The following is a 16,568-nucleotide window of genomic DNA, read 5'->3' on the forward strand; positions in this document are numbered from 1 at the left end:
TATATATTATGTATACAGTAGCAAAATGAACAGTGGCTACAAGGAGGCTCTGCTACTGGCTGCATCCTTGCTGACTGCGTACATTTACTTTTTGACAACATTTAGGACAAAAATGAAGCTGGGGAAGTAACACTGAATGTGAAGTACACAATCTATGATTCTGAGTCTGAAGTCATAACATAATTTCTCTGGGTTCATCTCAAAAGTCTGCAGTTTCTAGTTATTATCTGGTTTCAGCTTCTGTGGTGACCTACGGATCAGTGTTTGACTCTGATCTACAGAACAAAGAAATATAGATGATGAACTACATACAGTCAGATGAGATTAAAGCAGCCTTGGAACTATTTTGTGTTTCTGTTCTGAAAGCTGTCCAGCTGATCATAACCTCTGAGAAAAACTAATTCCAGGGAAAACAATGGAAACATGGGAATCATGCCTTCAAAAAGGTCTCTCTCCTTCAGAGTTACCCTTCTGACTTCTGTAATGTGTACAATCTGATTTGGGACTCTTCCAGCCATGTAGAATGTCACTGAGATGAGGTAGTGGCATGTATGTCTTCTCTTAAGTAAATGCAGATTATCAGTGATCTGTTACATGTCCTACAAGCTGAGAATATAAGGGAGAGACCTCTTTAGTGTGGACCACATTTGCCAAAATGAGGATGTCTACCTCACAAATCCTTCAGAATCCTAAGCAGTGTAACAACATATCAAATATTACCTTGTTAAACTCCTTCACACAATTAAACATAAATCGGTCCTCTGGGTGTTTCTTTACTTTGCATATTGTATTCTTATGTTTGCACCTTAACTGATGCATATTCTACATTTTGCACATTATGACATTGCTTGTGCCCCCTTGCAACTCTTTCCCCCACCTTCTTATCTGACGTGGTAGCTGCATGCTTTCAGATGCATCCCTTCTTTCTTTCATAGAGTTGCTTCCACTTTTGCTGTCTTTTGAGAATATGATGGGATCATGATCACTTGACACATTTATTGGAGTCACTATTACCAACTTTGGATGTTCACTGTTTGCTTGTCATAGACTTGTCTGTCCATAGGGTAGCAGTTTTGTACAATCAGCTGTCTGGATTCGCTTACCTTCAGATTGGCTATATGCACTGCTATCTGAAGCAGTATTATGTACTAGGACTAATATAAGTGCATTAAATTTGTCTCCTGTTGTAATGTAACCTTTTTACTATGTTTATGGAGCACCCTCCTACTAGCTAGCACTGTGCCTTAAGCATCTGCCCAAGTTGCTTTGTGCTGTCTCTGACTCAGACTGAATATATTGCTCCTCATAATTGTGACCTCCAGCATACACTGCAGTGATTCACTACTGAATGTGAAGGCCATAGTGACTGATCTCCCACAAGCACTACAGTGGCTCATTACAGAAAATGAAGCCTCCTAGTGACTGTGATTTCCAGGATGCATTGTGGTGGTTTATAATTAAATGTAATGCCTCTAGTGTCTGTGACGTCTAGCATGCACAACCACGGTTCACTACTAAATGCGAAGACTAACCATGGTCTCCAGCATGCACTACAGTATCTAGTGTGATCTTAAGCATGCACTGCCATCATTCACTACTGAACATAGTGCTTGTAGAGTTGAGACAAATATCTGAATATTCTGTAAAATTCTGCACAGTTGATAGGTATGGACTCTGAAGGCCTATGGCCCTGATTATGATAGCGTTAGTATTAGAGAGAGCGAAAATGGGAGAGTAATACAGAAAGCTGGTTCTATTCCAGACTGAATCTTTATCCCATATATTTACACGTCTGTGTGTTTGTGTTTGTATCAGTGCTAAATGATCAGGTGAACAGATGTTGTTACATAACTGCAGTAACAATGCTTATGCAGTTATACAGTATAACGGTAACAATGGTGAGTGCAGACTGCAATTGTAGTGATTGCAAGAGCTACTATAACAGCATATGTTCAACTTTACACAGTCAATTCACAAAGCAAGTTTCTAATCAAGGAAAGGAAAAGTAAATAGTACTTCATAAAAGCCTCATAATAAAAAAAAAACTGATTAAATTACTCTAAAATCTTCCTTTTGTTTATGTGTAGTATCAGAAAAAACATTATGACTATCAGAACAAGCAAGAACATTTTACTGCACTTCAGAACACTGCAGCAAGTTCAAAATACTTTATGTATTCACCTATAAAAGAGCAACATCTGACATTCGCTTTCATAGGTTCACAGGTGTGTACTAGGCTAATGGCCCTGGAACCTTTACAAGCCTAGCCATAGGATTACCCTGGCATAGTGCCACCAGACCTTAGTTCCTAGCGCCTCTATCGAGTAGAGCCACTGGTGTTATCCCCGGGGTGAATTTTCTGTTTCCCATCCACTCATCATGATTTCTCTTGAAGAGGGTCAGTGAGGTGCTCTGCTTGACATGTATGGGAAGTCTGTTCCATAACATGGGCAGTCTCTGGGTTATGAACCTGTCCCTCCAGCATGTTATGTTAATTGTGGTAATGAGGTTGAGGTCTCTAGAGCGTGTGATGTGGATGGACTGGAATTTGTTTAGATGTAACATTTCTAACAGAGCTGGGTCAGACGTGGCTTTGTAAGTCAAGCAGAAATCGCCCCTAAGTAGGCGATATGAGACAGAGAATAGTTGGGAGTTTTTTGAGTCTGTCCATATAGGACAAGCGTTTAAGGCCTAGGATCCTCTTTGTGAGGTACTTTTGCAGCCTCTCCAGTTGTTGCAGGTGTCTAGATAGGTACATGCCAATTGGGGTATTGTACTCGATGATTGGCCCAATGAGGGAAGAGTAGAAGAAGACAATGACCTCTTTCTTCCTGGATGCGAAACCCTTAGTAATGAGATGTGCCACATAGAAGGACTTCCTGACAGACCCAGATTTAGACAGTTAAAACTGATACCTAAACATCTTTAAGAGGTTCACACTGGAACTTTGCTAATATCTAACTACTGGAGATGTTGGATGTGAAGAAATCAGTATCTGACGAAAAGAAAGAGTGAAAATGCATTTTATCTCTGTCTGCAATCTATGCTTTGTTTTACAGGGCTCAGGCAAGCTTCTGCAATCAAATGCACTGCCTTGCACACTGTACATACTTCCTCAGGGTAGATTTCAGACAGTAATACTTCCTGGCTTCAGTATTTAACTGAATGAAGGGTTATAATATTGGCAGGTCAGAAATGTTAGGACTTTGGTTTAACCTTATTAAAGTAGATGATCACTGACATGAGAATAATGCTTAACGCATCCATATGTGCATCATACAATGTCAGTTTTTTGAAACTATCCAAATTGTTCTGTTTGCCTCACATATTAAATTGACAACCAAATCAGATCAAATAAATAATCCAAACAACAACTACAGCAAAAGATTTTGGAGGGCTGAAAACAAAATTGTGTGAATTTTTTTTTTTTGAAAAAAAAATCCCATCAAGAAGACATTTATTAACGAATGGCAAAACATTTCAGAAAGTCAGCTGAACAATTTTGTCACTAGATAGTTTTCCCCTTTAAAGGGACATGCAATCACATTTCAGCAGAATAGAAGGGACAAACATAATTATCTGGGGATTAGTCCTTTTATGGATGGCTCTGCACATTCAGAAGTATGAGGTGGAGTTGACATGACTTTTAACAGGCACCCAATGCAGATTACAGAGAACTGGAGTCACATGTTGTGAGTGTGAAGTCCTGTAAGTTTGAGTGGCTGCAGTGTTAATGGCAGTGATGCAATCAGGAATGTTAATTGTAGTGATGCAGTCAGGAAGCTGCGCATACTATGGTAGACAGTAAGCACCTATGGGTGCAGTGTACACTTAATTTTTCCAAAGGTACCACTTTCTCTAAAATATTGCATTTACTTGGATTAGTGACACTGCATTATGACACTGCAATTACATATAGTAACCTATGTAAATGAAAGTAAATAATCTACTCAAAAGATAAGTGCTGCACGTCTTTTCATAACTCAGGAATGCTCATCATACTGATCACTGCTGCAGTAGCCTTAGCTATATGGGTTATATCCTGCCAAGGATATAACAACCGACCAGCTTCCAAAGCTTCTGGGCACCCTCCATGCACCCAAACTGAAGCAGCTTATGCTCATCTAAATTAAAGACAAGTTTGGACTCAAAGCCCTTCAAAGCTTTACTGCCAACTAACAGTACACTTCTAAGGATTTTAAGGATTGATGGTTGAGTAATGCTGTCCTTAGCTGGGCAGATATTTTGGTTACTCTGTTTTTAAACGTGTTTCTGAGTAGTATTCCTCATTCCTACTGGACGTGAGAAGAGTTATGTGCTATTTGATATTCAAATGGTGGTGCTGCGGTAGCGTTGTTGCCTCACAGTAAGACGCTGTCCGGTTCGATACTCAGCTAGAGCGTCTCTGCGTGGAGACATGCGTGAATGGGCGTACCTTCACTGAAGGTTGTGCGTCAGAGCTGGCAACTCGGTATGTAAAAATCTACTGCCAATCATTAGCGGACCAGAGTTCTGCTGTGGCGACCCCTAACCGGGAAAAGCCGAAAGACACACCATGCTAATTAGATGCCCAAATTTTTTGGGGGGCTGGATATACATACTTTTCAAGCACCTTTGTACCTATTTTCAACATACACAAGTTGAGAGGATTAGTATTACACTTGAAAACACATCCCTGAGATTCAAAGTCAGTACTAAATTATTTCCACAGTATAAAAGGGGGAATTACTTTGATAATTGTATCTGTACATTTGAACAGTTATACAATCAGCACCAAACAGACTAAAGGCAATATAAAATAAACTGTTTTTATTATATAAATGTAAAGCATGTGTGACGTCCCTCCCCTGAGCCAGTGATCAAGGAGTCTCAATCCTCACCACAGACACCAGAGAGGGACATTCACTTGGAAATAAAATGGATACACACAGTATTTCCAGATGCAGCTCTGCACCAAGGACAGTTTCCCTTGAGAGTACAAAGGGAAAACACTCAGTTTTGGGGGTAGGTTTTCCTCTCTCTCCAGGTCCCAAATAAGAATCCCCACTGACACAGCTATAGAGTTACGTCTTTAGCCAGGTGTTCCAAGCCAAGTCCTCCACCACCCTCTCTGTGAAATCAATGCTCTGTGTCCCTATTCTAAGTAACTGACAGACACACTCTTTGAGATTTGAATTTCACAAAGATACACACGCAAACACACTCACACACACACACACACACACACACACACACACACACACACACACACACACACACACACACACACACACACACACAAACCTGACAAAGGCTGCCCAGACTATAAGGTAGATTCACTGCCACCAGCCAGCTACTTTAATGCTCTTACAAGGGTACCCAATTAAACTGAGTTAAATGAATACTAATACAAATGGAAATGTTGACCAAACAGCAAGGCTTTCAGGAAAGACCACAGTGTCACCAAAGAAATATAAGTACTCTCAAAGGTTAAATATTCTCCAAACGACCAGCCACAATGAAACGTTTACATATATTTATTAATAAATAATAAAAGAACACAAAAATATTAAATATCTATTTACAATAAACACCACTTTCAATAATAGGAAATATTAAAAATAATACAGATGAATAGATTCACACAGATACAGAAAAAAAGTACTTAACTAATCTCACTATATTTCCCTGACTGATCTAAAGAATGACTATTCCTTGGTTAATTGCTCGTATAAGTAATCTTATAAGTAAGCACTAATAAACTAAAGCACTACACCCTCTTATACTCCCTTTAAGTACTTGGCTCCCTATTGGTCCTTTTTGATCAGTCAAAAAGTAGTTCCTTATACTATTCTGGCATGTCCAAAAGTCAGTTTCGGGTTTACTCTCCAGTCCAGCTGGCGAATCTGGAAATCTTGAGGCAATGTTACAACTGCCTTATGTACACAGACCACCCTCTCCTCCTCCCAACAAGCTCACATATATGTGAGAGATGCAACTATATAGCCAAACTGGAGGCTGAGCTCTCTCAACCCAGTACTGATGCAGTCAGTCAGGAGGAGAAGCTAACCACACACACCACAAATCCAGTCTCACATAGACCTATCACAACAGCAAACCAAACACATAAACACACAAAAACATACTCGGAGGCTCTAAATAAAAATCTGCCCAAGCAGCAGAGACCTCCAAAGCAGACATCCAAGCAACCGCTACCCCACAACAATACCCACGTATCACATAGTTCACAAAGTCAGTGTGCCACACAGTCACAGCCCTTAAGGCTAAACAACACACCTAATACACTTGTAATAGGTGACTCTATTGTCAGACACACTGATGTCCCACTCACCAGGCTGAACAAGGAGAAGGTCACTGTAAGCTGCCTGTCGGGTGCCAGGATCCGCCACATAACATAAGCACTCAGGTCACTCCAAAGCTAGTACAAATATGACTCCGTCATTGTCCATGCTGGTGTGAATGACCTAAGACGTACCTCCCTGGACTACATGAAAAGAGACATAGAGGAGCTCTCTGATCATGTAGCCCAGGCCGGTATGATCCTGACCTTGAGTAGCATCTTACCCTCACCAAGAATGATGCCACAGTATAAAGATAAAATGATCAATTTTAACAACTGGCTAAAGTATTGGTGTCATTCAAAGGGGATCCAGTGTCTGTCAGCCTGGGATGACATGCTCGACAAGCCACATTGCTTCACTAGGGACAGCTTGCACCTGTCACCCCTGGGCTTTCGAATACTGGCTAAGGCTCTTGCCACCCCCGTAATGCCTTTTTTAGGCAAGGCTCAAAAGACAAACCCACCTCCATAGACAACACAAGGAAAAAGAAACTAAGGGTAATGCTGCTCAATGCCAGAAGTCTAAACCTCAAGATGCACGCACTCGAGGCTCTCCTCAGTATGGAGAATATCGATATCTGTGCAGTAACAGAAACCTGGTTCAAGGCTCCCGAGAGCACCCCAGCACTACCAGGTTATACCTCATACCATGCTTTTTGGCCCCAAAACTCGGACCGAACCACAAAAGGAGGGGGAGTATCCATATTCATCAAAGATACCCACACATCTAAGTTAGTGGCACTGCACAAAGCATCGGAGACCATCCATGTGCAACTAACAATGGGCAAAACTGCCTTTCAGTTTGTAGCCTGCTACAGACCATCCTCCCAAACTCAGGAACCCCACTCGGCTTTCCTGAGAACACTGGAGAATATGAAGGTCTCTCCAAACACCATTATATTGGGTGACTTCAACTACCCAAACATAGACTGGGAGCACTACTCAAGCCCCAACACTCTCGCCGAACGGTTCCTAGAATTTATAAACTCAAATGCTATGGAACAACTGGTCGCCACTCCCACAAAAGGGGAAAACATATTGGACCAGATCATCACCAACATGGGGACTCTATGTTCCATACCAGAGGTATACCCCTCATTGGTAAGATCTGACCATAAATTAATCTCACTGGACATCCATATCCCATCCCCACCCTCAGCCAAGGAAACCATGGTGAAGAACTTCTCAAAAGCAAACTTCACACTTCTCAAAACCGAGGTGAAATCCTTCAAAGCCCCCTGGCCAGTAGAAAATACGGCCCAAACCGCAGAATCCTTTACAAATGCATTCTATGGACACCTACAGGAATGCATGGATCGTGCTATCTCAAATAAAACCAAGACTCACTCCTCCAAAGGCAGGAGACCTGTCTGGTGGACCCCAGCCATAAATAAGCTATACAACAGAAAGAGGAAGCTACTACATGATAGAGAAAAATCCCAAAAAGGGAAGGCATCTCTGATCAGTACTAGCAAGAAACTACGATCCCTCATAAAATCATCTAAGGCCAGCTTCGAAAGAAAAATTGAACAAGACACTAAAGATAATCACAAACCCACAGACATTGCCAACATCCTGGCAGACAGGTTCAGTGCAAACTCCCCCCCCCCCCCAAAGAGCAAATGTCTATCCCAATAGATTGTAGCCTCCCTGACATCACAGATGCACAGGTGAGAGCTGCCCTCTCCAAAGCAAAAAACACAGCATCAATGGGACCGGACGGTGTCCCGGGCTGCATCTTACACGAGCTCCAAGAAGAGCTGAACTCTCACATAAAGTCACTGTTCAATCTCAGCCTTACTACAGGATATGTACCCAAGGAATGGTGTACAGCAACAGTGGTCGCACTCCACAAAGGTGGTGCCACAAATGACCCCAGAAACTATCGCCCTATAAGCCTGACTAGCCTGGTCTGCAAAGCTATGGAGCGTATCATCATGGAACTCATAAACAAAGACATTGGGAATGTCCAAACACTGGATCCTACCCAATTCGGCTTTGTTAAGGGCAGATCTTGCCACTTGAACCTGGTCGACTTCTTTGAAACAGTCACCAAGGCCATAGATGAAGGGAAGGTAGTCCACACAGCCTACCTGGACCTCGCAAAAGCCTTCGACACAATACCCCACTCAGGCATCATAAATAAGCTCACCAGTTTAAATATCAACCCCTATGTCACAAGATGGGTTGCAAACTGGCTCAGGGATAGAACCCACATGGACAGAATTGCAGGTGCCATGTCAGACTCTAAACCCGTTACAAGTGGCGTCCCACAAAGCTCAGTCCTGGGACCTCTCTTGTTCGGTATATATTTCTCTGAGGTACAGGCTAACACGGGAGGACTATGGCTGACCAAGTTCGCAGATGACTGCAAACTGGGTGCCATAATCGACTCGCCGACTGACACAAGCATCCTCCAAAAGGGTCTCACAGAGACGGATAACTGGTGCCAGAGCCATGGCCTAAAGCTAAATGCCAAAAAGTGCATAGTCATCCCCTTTGGGAAAAACAAAGTGCCCACAAATTACCACATAGGTGGTAATCCATTAAGTATGGAAGAAGTAATTAGGGATTTGGGGACCCAAGCAGATAGCAATCTCTCTTTTGACAATCACGTTGCCAAAGTGGTTAGAAATACCTTCTATATAGCCCACCTTATCACGAAAGGGTTCACATCTAGATCAAGAGAGGTCATTGTGCCCCTCTACTCATCACTCATCAGGCCCATAAATGAATACAATGCCCCATTTGGGATGTACCTTACGCGGCACCTGCAGCAACTGGAAAGACCCCAAAAGTACCTCACCAAGAGGATCAAGGGACTCAAACAGATGCCCTATGCAGTTAGGCTAAAGAAACTCCAGCTCTACTTGGTTGCTTACCGCCTACTCAGAGGCGATCTGTGCCTGATGTATAAAGCCATGTCCAACCCAGAATTAATGGACATGCTCCACCTCAGGAAATCCAAATCCCTTAGAGCTACACGCTCCAGGGACTTAAACCTCAGCACAGAAATAAATAGGACATGCTGGAATGACAGATTCATATCCCAGAGGCTCCCCTCACTCTGGAACAAAATCCCAATCCATGTTAGGCAGAGCCTCTCAATGACCCTCTTCAAGAGAAATCTTGACGAGTGGATGGGAGATCGTAGGTTTACCCCTGGGATCTCTTCTGTGTCCCTACTAGACAGAGGCACAGTAAACTAACCTTAAAAGGGCTAACTTCTGTGACCTTCTATACAGAGGCACAGTCAACTAATCTAAAAGGGTGGCGAAAGCCAAACACACTCTGGCTAGGCTTATAAATGCCCTAGGGCAGATAGCCTAGTATCAACCTATGACCCTACGAACTTGCTAAAGCAAGGCAAGATGAAGGAGGTGAGTGGTCTTATCAGTTCCAAAACAGACTGCTCTAAGACTTCTGTCTCATTTAGTATTAAAAACATAATTTCAGTGCTGGATTACAAAATGACATCACATACATCTGGTCATCTGACTCTGGTTCCCACACTACCCCCTTTACTACAAACCGAACCAGAATCTAGCACCTATGTGTCATGATACACACATATAAAGCTTTGCTAAGATGTGTTATAGCATCTGGAAGCTAGAAAAACATTTCAACACTTCCACTCTTCCAGGGTAGCAATTAGTTCACTACTAAGGACAATACAGTAGGATTCCTAGTCCTGGTTTTCACAGGTATTTTGTCTCTGGCTGCAATAAGAACTGTAAGATAAAATCTTTATGGCCTAAACCTGGTAATTTAATTCCAGACTATTTTTCAAAGTTAGCTAAACTGAGATTAACCTGTTCTCTTGTAGTATCCTCTGTTTCAACAGTTACAATACAGTCTGACATACAGGTGTATTTTTTCTGCCCAGGCTGACACACTGTTGGTACATTTTTAACATGAGCAGCTTTACAAATACATTTTCAACACAAGCACCTGTACAAATCAGTTTGATATATAAATGACATATAATTATTTGCAAAACTCCAGATAGCTATGCTGGCATATGTTACACATCCGCTGCTCTATTTCTCCTGGCATAGCTGGCACTATCTCACATTGTCACAGCATGTTGTGTGTGAATGTTACAAACTAACACCTTATGTTTATAAGAAAAACGTTAAGGAGTAAATAAGGAAAAACAGAAAATAGTGTCTTGAGTTCACTACAGAACTATTCCTGTTCTTTAATAGCTATGTGAATGTATGTCAAATTACTACTTTTGAAATTCTGGGCAACCTTAGGATAATGGTGCAAACACTCTGTGAGTTGCTTGAGACTTTGAGAATCTGGCTAATGGACCAGAAACATAGCTAAAGAGATGAGTAGAAAAAAGATGACCTCTGTCTAATCAGAAGGGCAAAACTGCACAAGTGAGGTTTACTTAATATTGCACAAGTACAACGGAAACCAAACAGGTGCAGTGTAAACCATCATAACATGTTCCATAGGCATAGGAGAAACTACTGGTTCCAGTATAAGCCAAGGTCATGGGATCAAATGCTTCAAAGGTCACCAAGTGTGACGTGTCATACAAATGCTCACACTGGCAAGTAGTGAACAAAAGTCAGAGGAGGCAGCTAAAAGTAATGGCACCACTACAGCTGTAGGTTGTCTGGAGACAACCAGTGATCCAAATTTCCAAAAAGGCCTGTATCCTATCCTGCCAGATGGGGAAAGTGACCACTCCTGTCCCATCAGACTTAACTATTTGTGAAGCCTGCAGTTGTTAAAAAGAAGTATTAGTTGCCTCAGCAGTCTACTCTACTCTACTTAAGGCCATGGGTGGGATAATTTTTCAGGTACCACTGGCCAGAGTTCATCCACTGTGGAAGAGAGGGCAGATGACCAAGCAGATGGCAGTATCTGAGGATATCCAGGAAGAAATGTCAGCAGGAAAGGATTCTCATGATGCAGTAATTTGTGTACATGCAATTACACACAGTCTTCATGGAGACAAGATCATGCAGAAGATAGCAGGAGGGCACCAAGCCAGTGCCCACACCTCCAAAAGAGTATACTAATGTGGCAACAAGCCTAAATTTAAGTCAAAGTAGTTAAATGGCAGTGGATTTCCACTGGAGGAAGTTTACTTCAAAGGGAAACTTTGGTGGCACCATCAAACCTGAATCTAAGCCACAGCTTTCACAAGACTTCATCTGGAAGGGGAAATGGGAAGGAACCCAAAGACATAACTGAGATAAGCAGTGTTCCCATATTCTACTTTACATTACTTGATGGAGGTAAACAGTAAAGCTCCAAATTCACAATGGCAGGGTCAACTGCATACTTGGACAAAGGGTTAGTGTAGAGAAAATGTATGCCTGAAGGGTGTGACAGAAAGAAGTGAAACAGCAGGTACTTCTGGATATAGCCTATGATATTACCTTTTTAGGCCATATGGGTAAAAAGTATAAGAAAAAGAGATTTATGTAAAATGTCTATAGGCCTGGCACTACAAAAACATGAGCAATGTTAATAGAAGATATGTAAGCAGTGTCAAAAGGTCAGCAAGGTGGAAGATAAAGCTTGAGGCTGCTTTGTTGCCTCTGTCTGGTATTGAGGAACCATTTCAAAAAGTAGTCCTGGACACTGTGGAGCCTTTCAGTACCTCAAGCGCCACAGGTAAGAGGTATATGTAGGTGGTAGCAGACTGTGTTACCAGGCATGGTGAGGTGGTAGTTCTGTCATCCAGTTTGAAAAAGAAGGTGGTAAACACTCTGTTAGAAAATTTCAGCAGGGAAGGTTTCCCCTGCATTTTTTTACAACAGTATCCCCAATGCGCAGTAGCAAGGGCCGCCCAACACCCAGCACCTGGTGACATTTTCTATATCAATGAATAAACACGTTTGTCTGCATGAATAATCACCTAGGACTGACGGAAAGCAGGTAATGTAGACTTGTTAGTTTACTAAAGAGATACTGGCCACAGTACTTATGTTTTTAGCAACCTCAATGTCCAAGAAATATGTACGAGACAGAAGTCAGGCTGGTAAATCTTTTACTTTAGTGTTGTCATTGGTCACAAAAGCAATTTGTAGTGAAACATGTACATGTCTCATGGAAGATCTACTTCTTGCATTCACTACCCAATTTTGTGAACACACACACACACACATACACAAAACATTGTGTGTACTATTAGGACAGCACGTGGTTGTCAACCCTTGACTATATTGCTCTACCTACTTTTTTAAGTTAGTGCATAGTCACTTTGTAGGTGTTTTTTGCTGAAATCTATGCCCTGCTTAAAATAAAAAGTAATTCAGCTGACATTAACACAATTCCAGTGATCCTTGGTAACAGTAACTGACCTCAAGCTTTGCTTACTGTAGGCTAAAATGTTTTTGTGCAAGCACGTTTATGTGTTTACATTCGTAGGGTGAAGTTGTATATTCACTGCATGAAACAGTATAAAATCTTTCCCTAATCTGCCATTTTCTTTATTATATGTTGTGCTTTTGTGGTTTAAGCCAGGTACAGCTGCTACTGAAAGACCATTATGTTTTGTGCAGGTAGCTGTGTAAGGCTTTATACTTCAGAAGTTTTCTTCTGTTGTGATGTGTTGTTTTACAACAGACCAAAAGAGTGCATAAAGTACCAGACTGTGCTGTTTCTGCCTCAGTAGACCCAAAGACACTGACATGAGCCTGGCTTAAACCACAAAAGCACAACATGACTTTCAGATACTGTGCTTGTTAATGAAATAATGTTTTCCCCTGTATGATGACAATAATGCAGATGATAAATCTACAACTTCGGATCTACAACTGCAAATATTACTTTTTTCCCTTGCTTTTACAGGGGGGCCAGATGCCCTGCACCCCCTACTACTTAAATATACCAACTCCGAGATGGCACTACTTGAGGAAAAGGATAAACTACGATTAGGCAATGAATATTCATAATGTCACTAGCAAATCTGCATGGTATGTCAATCATGCATCATTGGCATGGTACATGACAGCTACTAGGCATGTCAATCACTCTGGCCACACCCATTCCTGCTCAAAATGACTGGGGGGGGTACTGTTGTAAACCATTGCCATTTCCCCCAGGTGCTATTTCATAACAGACCTGCTAATGTGTTGTGAAATTGAAGTGGGAGTAAAACAGATGAAGGCAACCTCTTATAATGCACAAATGGTGTGGTGGAGAGGTTCACTTTAAGTGGGATTGGGACAAGTATATCAGCCATCTCCTCTTTTCATACAGTGAGGTCCCCAAGAATCCACGGGTTTTCTATCATGTGAGTTGCTGTACTGTAGCTTGATAACAGGACCACCAGATTTATTCTGTGGTGCGTTGGACAGTGAATGCAATTACCACAATCAGTCTGTTGTGGAATATGCCTAAATGTCAGAATGCACTTATGGAGATCACGAGGTTGTCACAGCAGCACACGGAACAAGCACAACTGAAGCAATAATAGGCTTGGTATGACAGTAACAAGCTGAGAATACGTTCTGGGACAAAAGATGGTGGTGCGTACCTTAAACAGAATAAGCTGCAAGCGCCATGGAAGGGCCTTTTCACTTTTATTTTTTCTTTTTAAACAAAGAACATTTTTACTGAATTAGCACTTACGACATAGATAATCATACATTTATATAAATGAAAACAAAGCAGATTGACATATTTCAGTTGCAAGCACTAAACACACCTATGCAAACACATGTAAACAAGATGCTAAATCTTCTAGACTTTGTTGCGTATTTGTGAACTGTACATATATCCTCCCATTGTTTTTCTGTGAATTGCTTAACCAGTCTCTCTTCCAAATCTTTTCTAACCTCCTTTGATCGACTCCTACAGTTATCATGCAAAATGTTGTATGCCCCAGCTCTGCTAATCATCCCTTTTTAAACAGCAGCTTCTGCTCTAGATTCAACTAAAAAACTCGTTAGTACTAGTCTTTCACTTAGGGTCCCTCTATTCCTTTCTCTTTGCCTACACTCTGATATCAATCCTTGATATGGAAGTCAGTCTCTGCCCTCCAAACATATTCTAGGAATCTTTCCATTCTATTACATTTCCCTCTCTAATTAGTTGCTGCCAGTACTTTGGTTCTTTTGCCAGTTTTTGCCAGTAAATTCCAGCCCCACTGGTTCTTCTCACTTTCCATCTTTTATACCTTTATCACAGTTGTTGAAAGTAGGCAAACCCTGCCCAGTCTATAAAGCTGCTTATAAAGCACATCTTGTCACCATCCCATAATGCCAGGCTTGAGGAGTTCTATAAGATATATGAAGCGTTATTCTGAACTCACTTTCATCTTTTATACTCTGAACATAATACTGACTGTGATGGTAGGTACTACCTAAAGACCTCTTAATTCATACCGTACTGTTCTGTACCAGAGTTGTAAAAATACATATTAACTGCCTATTCACTTTTCAACCACTCAGTCAGTTTCTTGCTCTGGCCAATGCATATTTTTGGCCTAATTCAACAGGAATTACACTGAATTTTACTGTACATTCTGTCTACAAATATTATCCTGCATTTTGCTTAGCAGTGTGAGCATATTTGTGGTTCTTCTTACTTCAGTTATACCCTTACATAATTACATGAATAACTACAACATCTCAGATAATTATCTGTAGTGTGTTTATGTACCTCTGTTGTATACTAAGTATATATTATGTCTAATGTATCCAACTATGAAAAAACTAACTTTTTGTATATATATATATATATATATATATATATATATATATATATATATATCAAGCATTATAAGTGTATCTTGCTATATGCTTCTTTCTGCTTTAACAGTCTATGGCAAGGATTCACGAAGCCTCCGTGTAAGAGTTATAACACTTACACGGAGGCTGCAGTTAAACGGAGTGATGTCAGCATGCTTTGCATATTCATGAGAGCATGCTGAATCACACCTAAGTCTAACACGGTCCGTGTAAGACAGTAGGGGGCGTGTCCGTAGGCTGAGCCCTGCAAGCGGACACGCCCCCAGAAGTGTAAAAGTGCCCAAAGTAAACACCCACAACAGAGTCCACGGAAATGTGAATAAACACAACACATGCCCCCACAGACTATGAACATAAAATATATATAAATGAACATGTTATAATTTTTTTTTAAATTGTAAAGATGTTTAAACGTGAGTGCGCTCGTTTGCGCGGGCGTGCCCGTACTGCAGCTACAGTTAGCAGTCAGTGGGAAAGCATATAAGAACTAAATATGCAAAATAAGCCAGGAAGCAATAGCGTAGCGGTAGAGATGTTGGCTGAAGAGCAGGCATTCATGGTTCAAGCCCCCACAACACCAATTTTTTTTTTCAAAATAAGCAGGAAACAAGTCCCTGACAAATATGTACACATAAAACCACAATTTATGTAAAATGTAATGAAATAGCCCATTTATATTGAAGACATGTGAGGTAACAAAAGAAGAAAAAATGCCAGATGTGCTCATAACTGAGCTACAGTTTAACAGAGTGAGTGCATGTGCCCGTAGATGAGCAGTGGTTTAACTGGTGCAAAATGAGTGCCCGTAGCTGAGCAGTGGTCTAACACGCTAAATCTATGTGCCCCTAACTGAGCTGAGCGTAATATGCGTGCCGATAGCCAAATGAGGCTTAAAGCAGCGTACCCGTTTGCGGAGCTGCGCACCACGCAAACGAGCTAACCGACGGGCAACGCTGAGCAAGCCGTATCAAAACTGCCTTTACACAGACACACCCCTCAGCATGTCTAGACAGTCATGAAAAATAAAAAGCAGTGGCCAGGTTCGAACCCAGGATACTATACACCATAGTCAAGGTACCAAACCACTAAGCCATGACAGCAGTACCTAGAAATGCAATAATAGCTAATATATAGGAATGAATACAAACTGGAGCATGACAATGCAGGTTTACTGAAGTTGATACAATTCCAAAATGGCCAATCACAAATATGTGTGGGAAAAACGGACTATATAAGCCCCATAGGCGGGAATACACAGCATAAACGATTGTAGAACTGACCTGCAGGCAGAATGACAGGAGTAGGAGTGGGTAGTTGCTTTCGAGCACAGAGGTGGGGTGTTGAGGAGTCCAGGTACATGGTCTGGCTCCTAGTCCATAATCATGAGGCCCAACTCATGCAAGGCCAGGTCCTCTGGGGAGCATACAGGGCCGAGGCATGGGACCGGTTGGCTCATGATCTCACCAGTGCCACAACCAAAGGGGATTCCCCCCAAGGGGCCTTTA

General features: G+C 41.6%; 1 protein-coding gene across 1 annotated transcript in view; it reads right to left on the reverse strand.

The window, feature by feature from the left end:
• Positions 1-216: 216 nt before the first annotated feature.
• Positions 217-16,568, reverse strand: part of KRTCAP3 (keratinocyte associated protein 3) — a 371,008-nt gene continuing 354,656 nt past the window's right edge. The window contains exon 7 of the mRNA XM_044060398.1: positions 217-275. Coding sequence (XP_043916333.1) covers positions 217-275 — 59 coding nt within the window. The remainder of the gene's footprint in view (positions 276-16,568) is intronic.

The sequence above is a fragment of the Protopterus annectens genome, chromosome 2.part0 (genome assembly GCF_019279795.1).
Source record: "Protopterus annectens isolate FY-2018-M chromosome 2.part0, PAN1.0, whole genome shotgun sequence".
Taxonomy (NCBI): Eukaryota; Metazoa; Chordata; order Ceratodontiformes; family Protopteridae; genus Protopterus; species Protopterus annectens.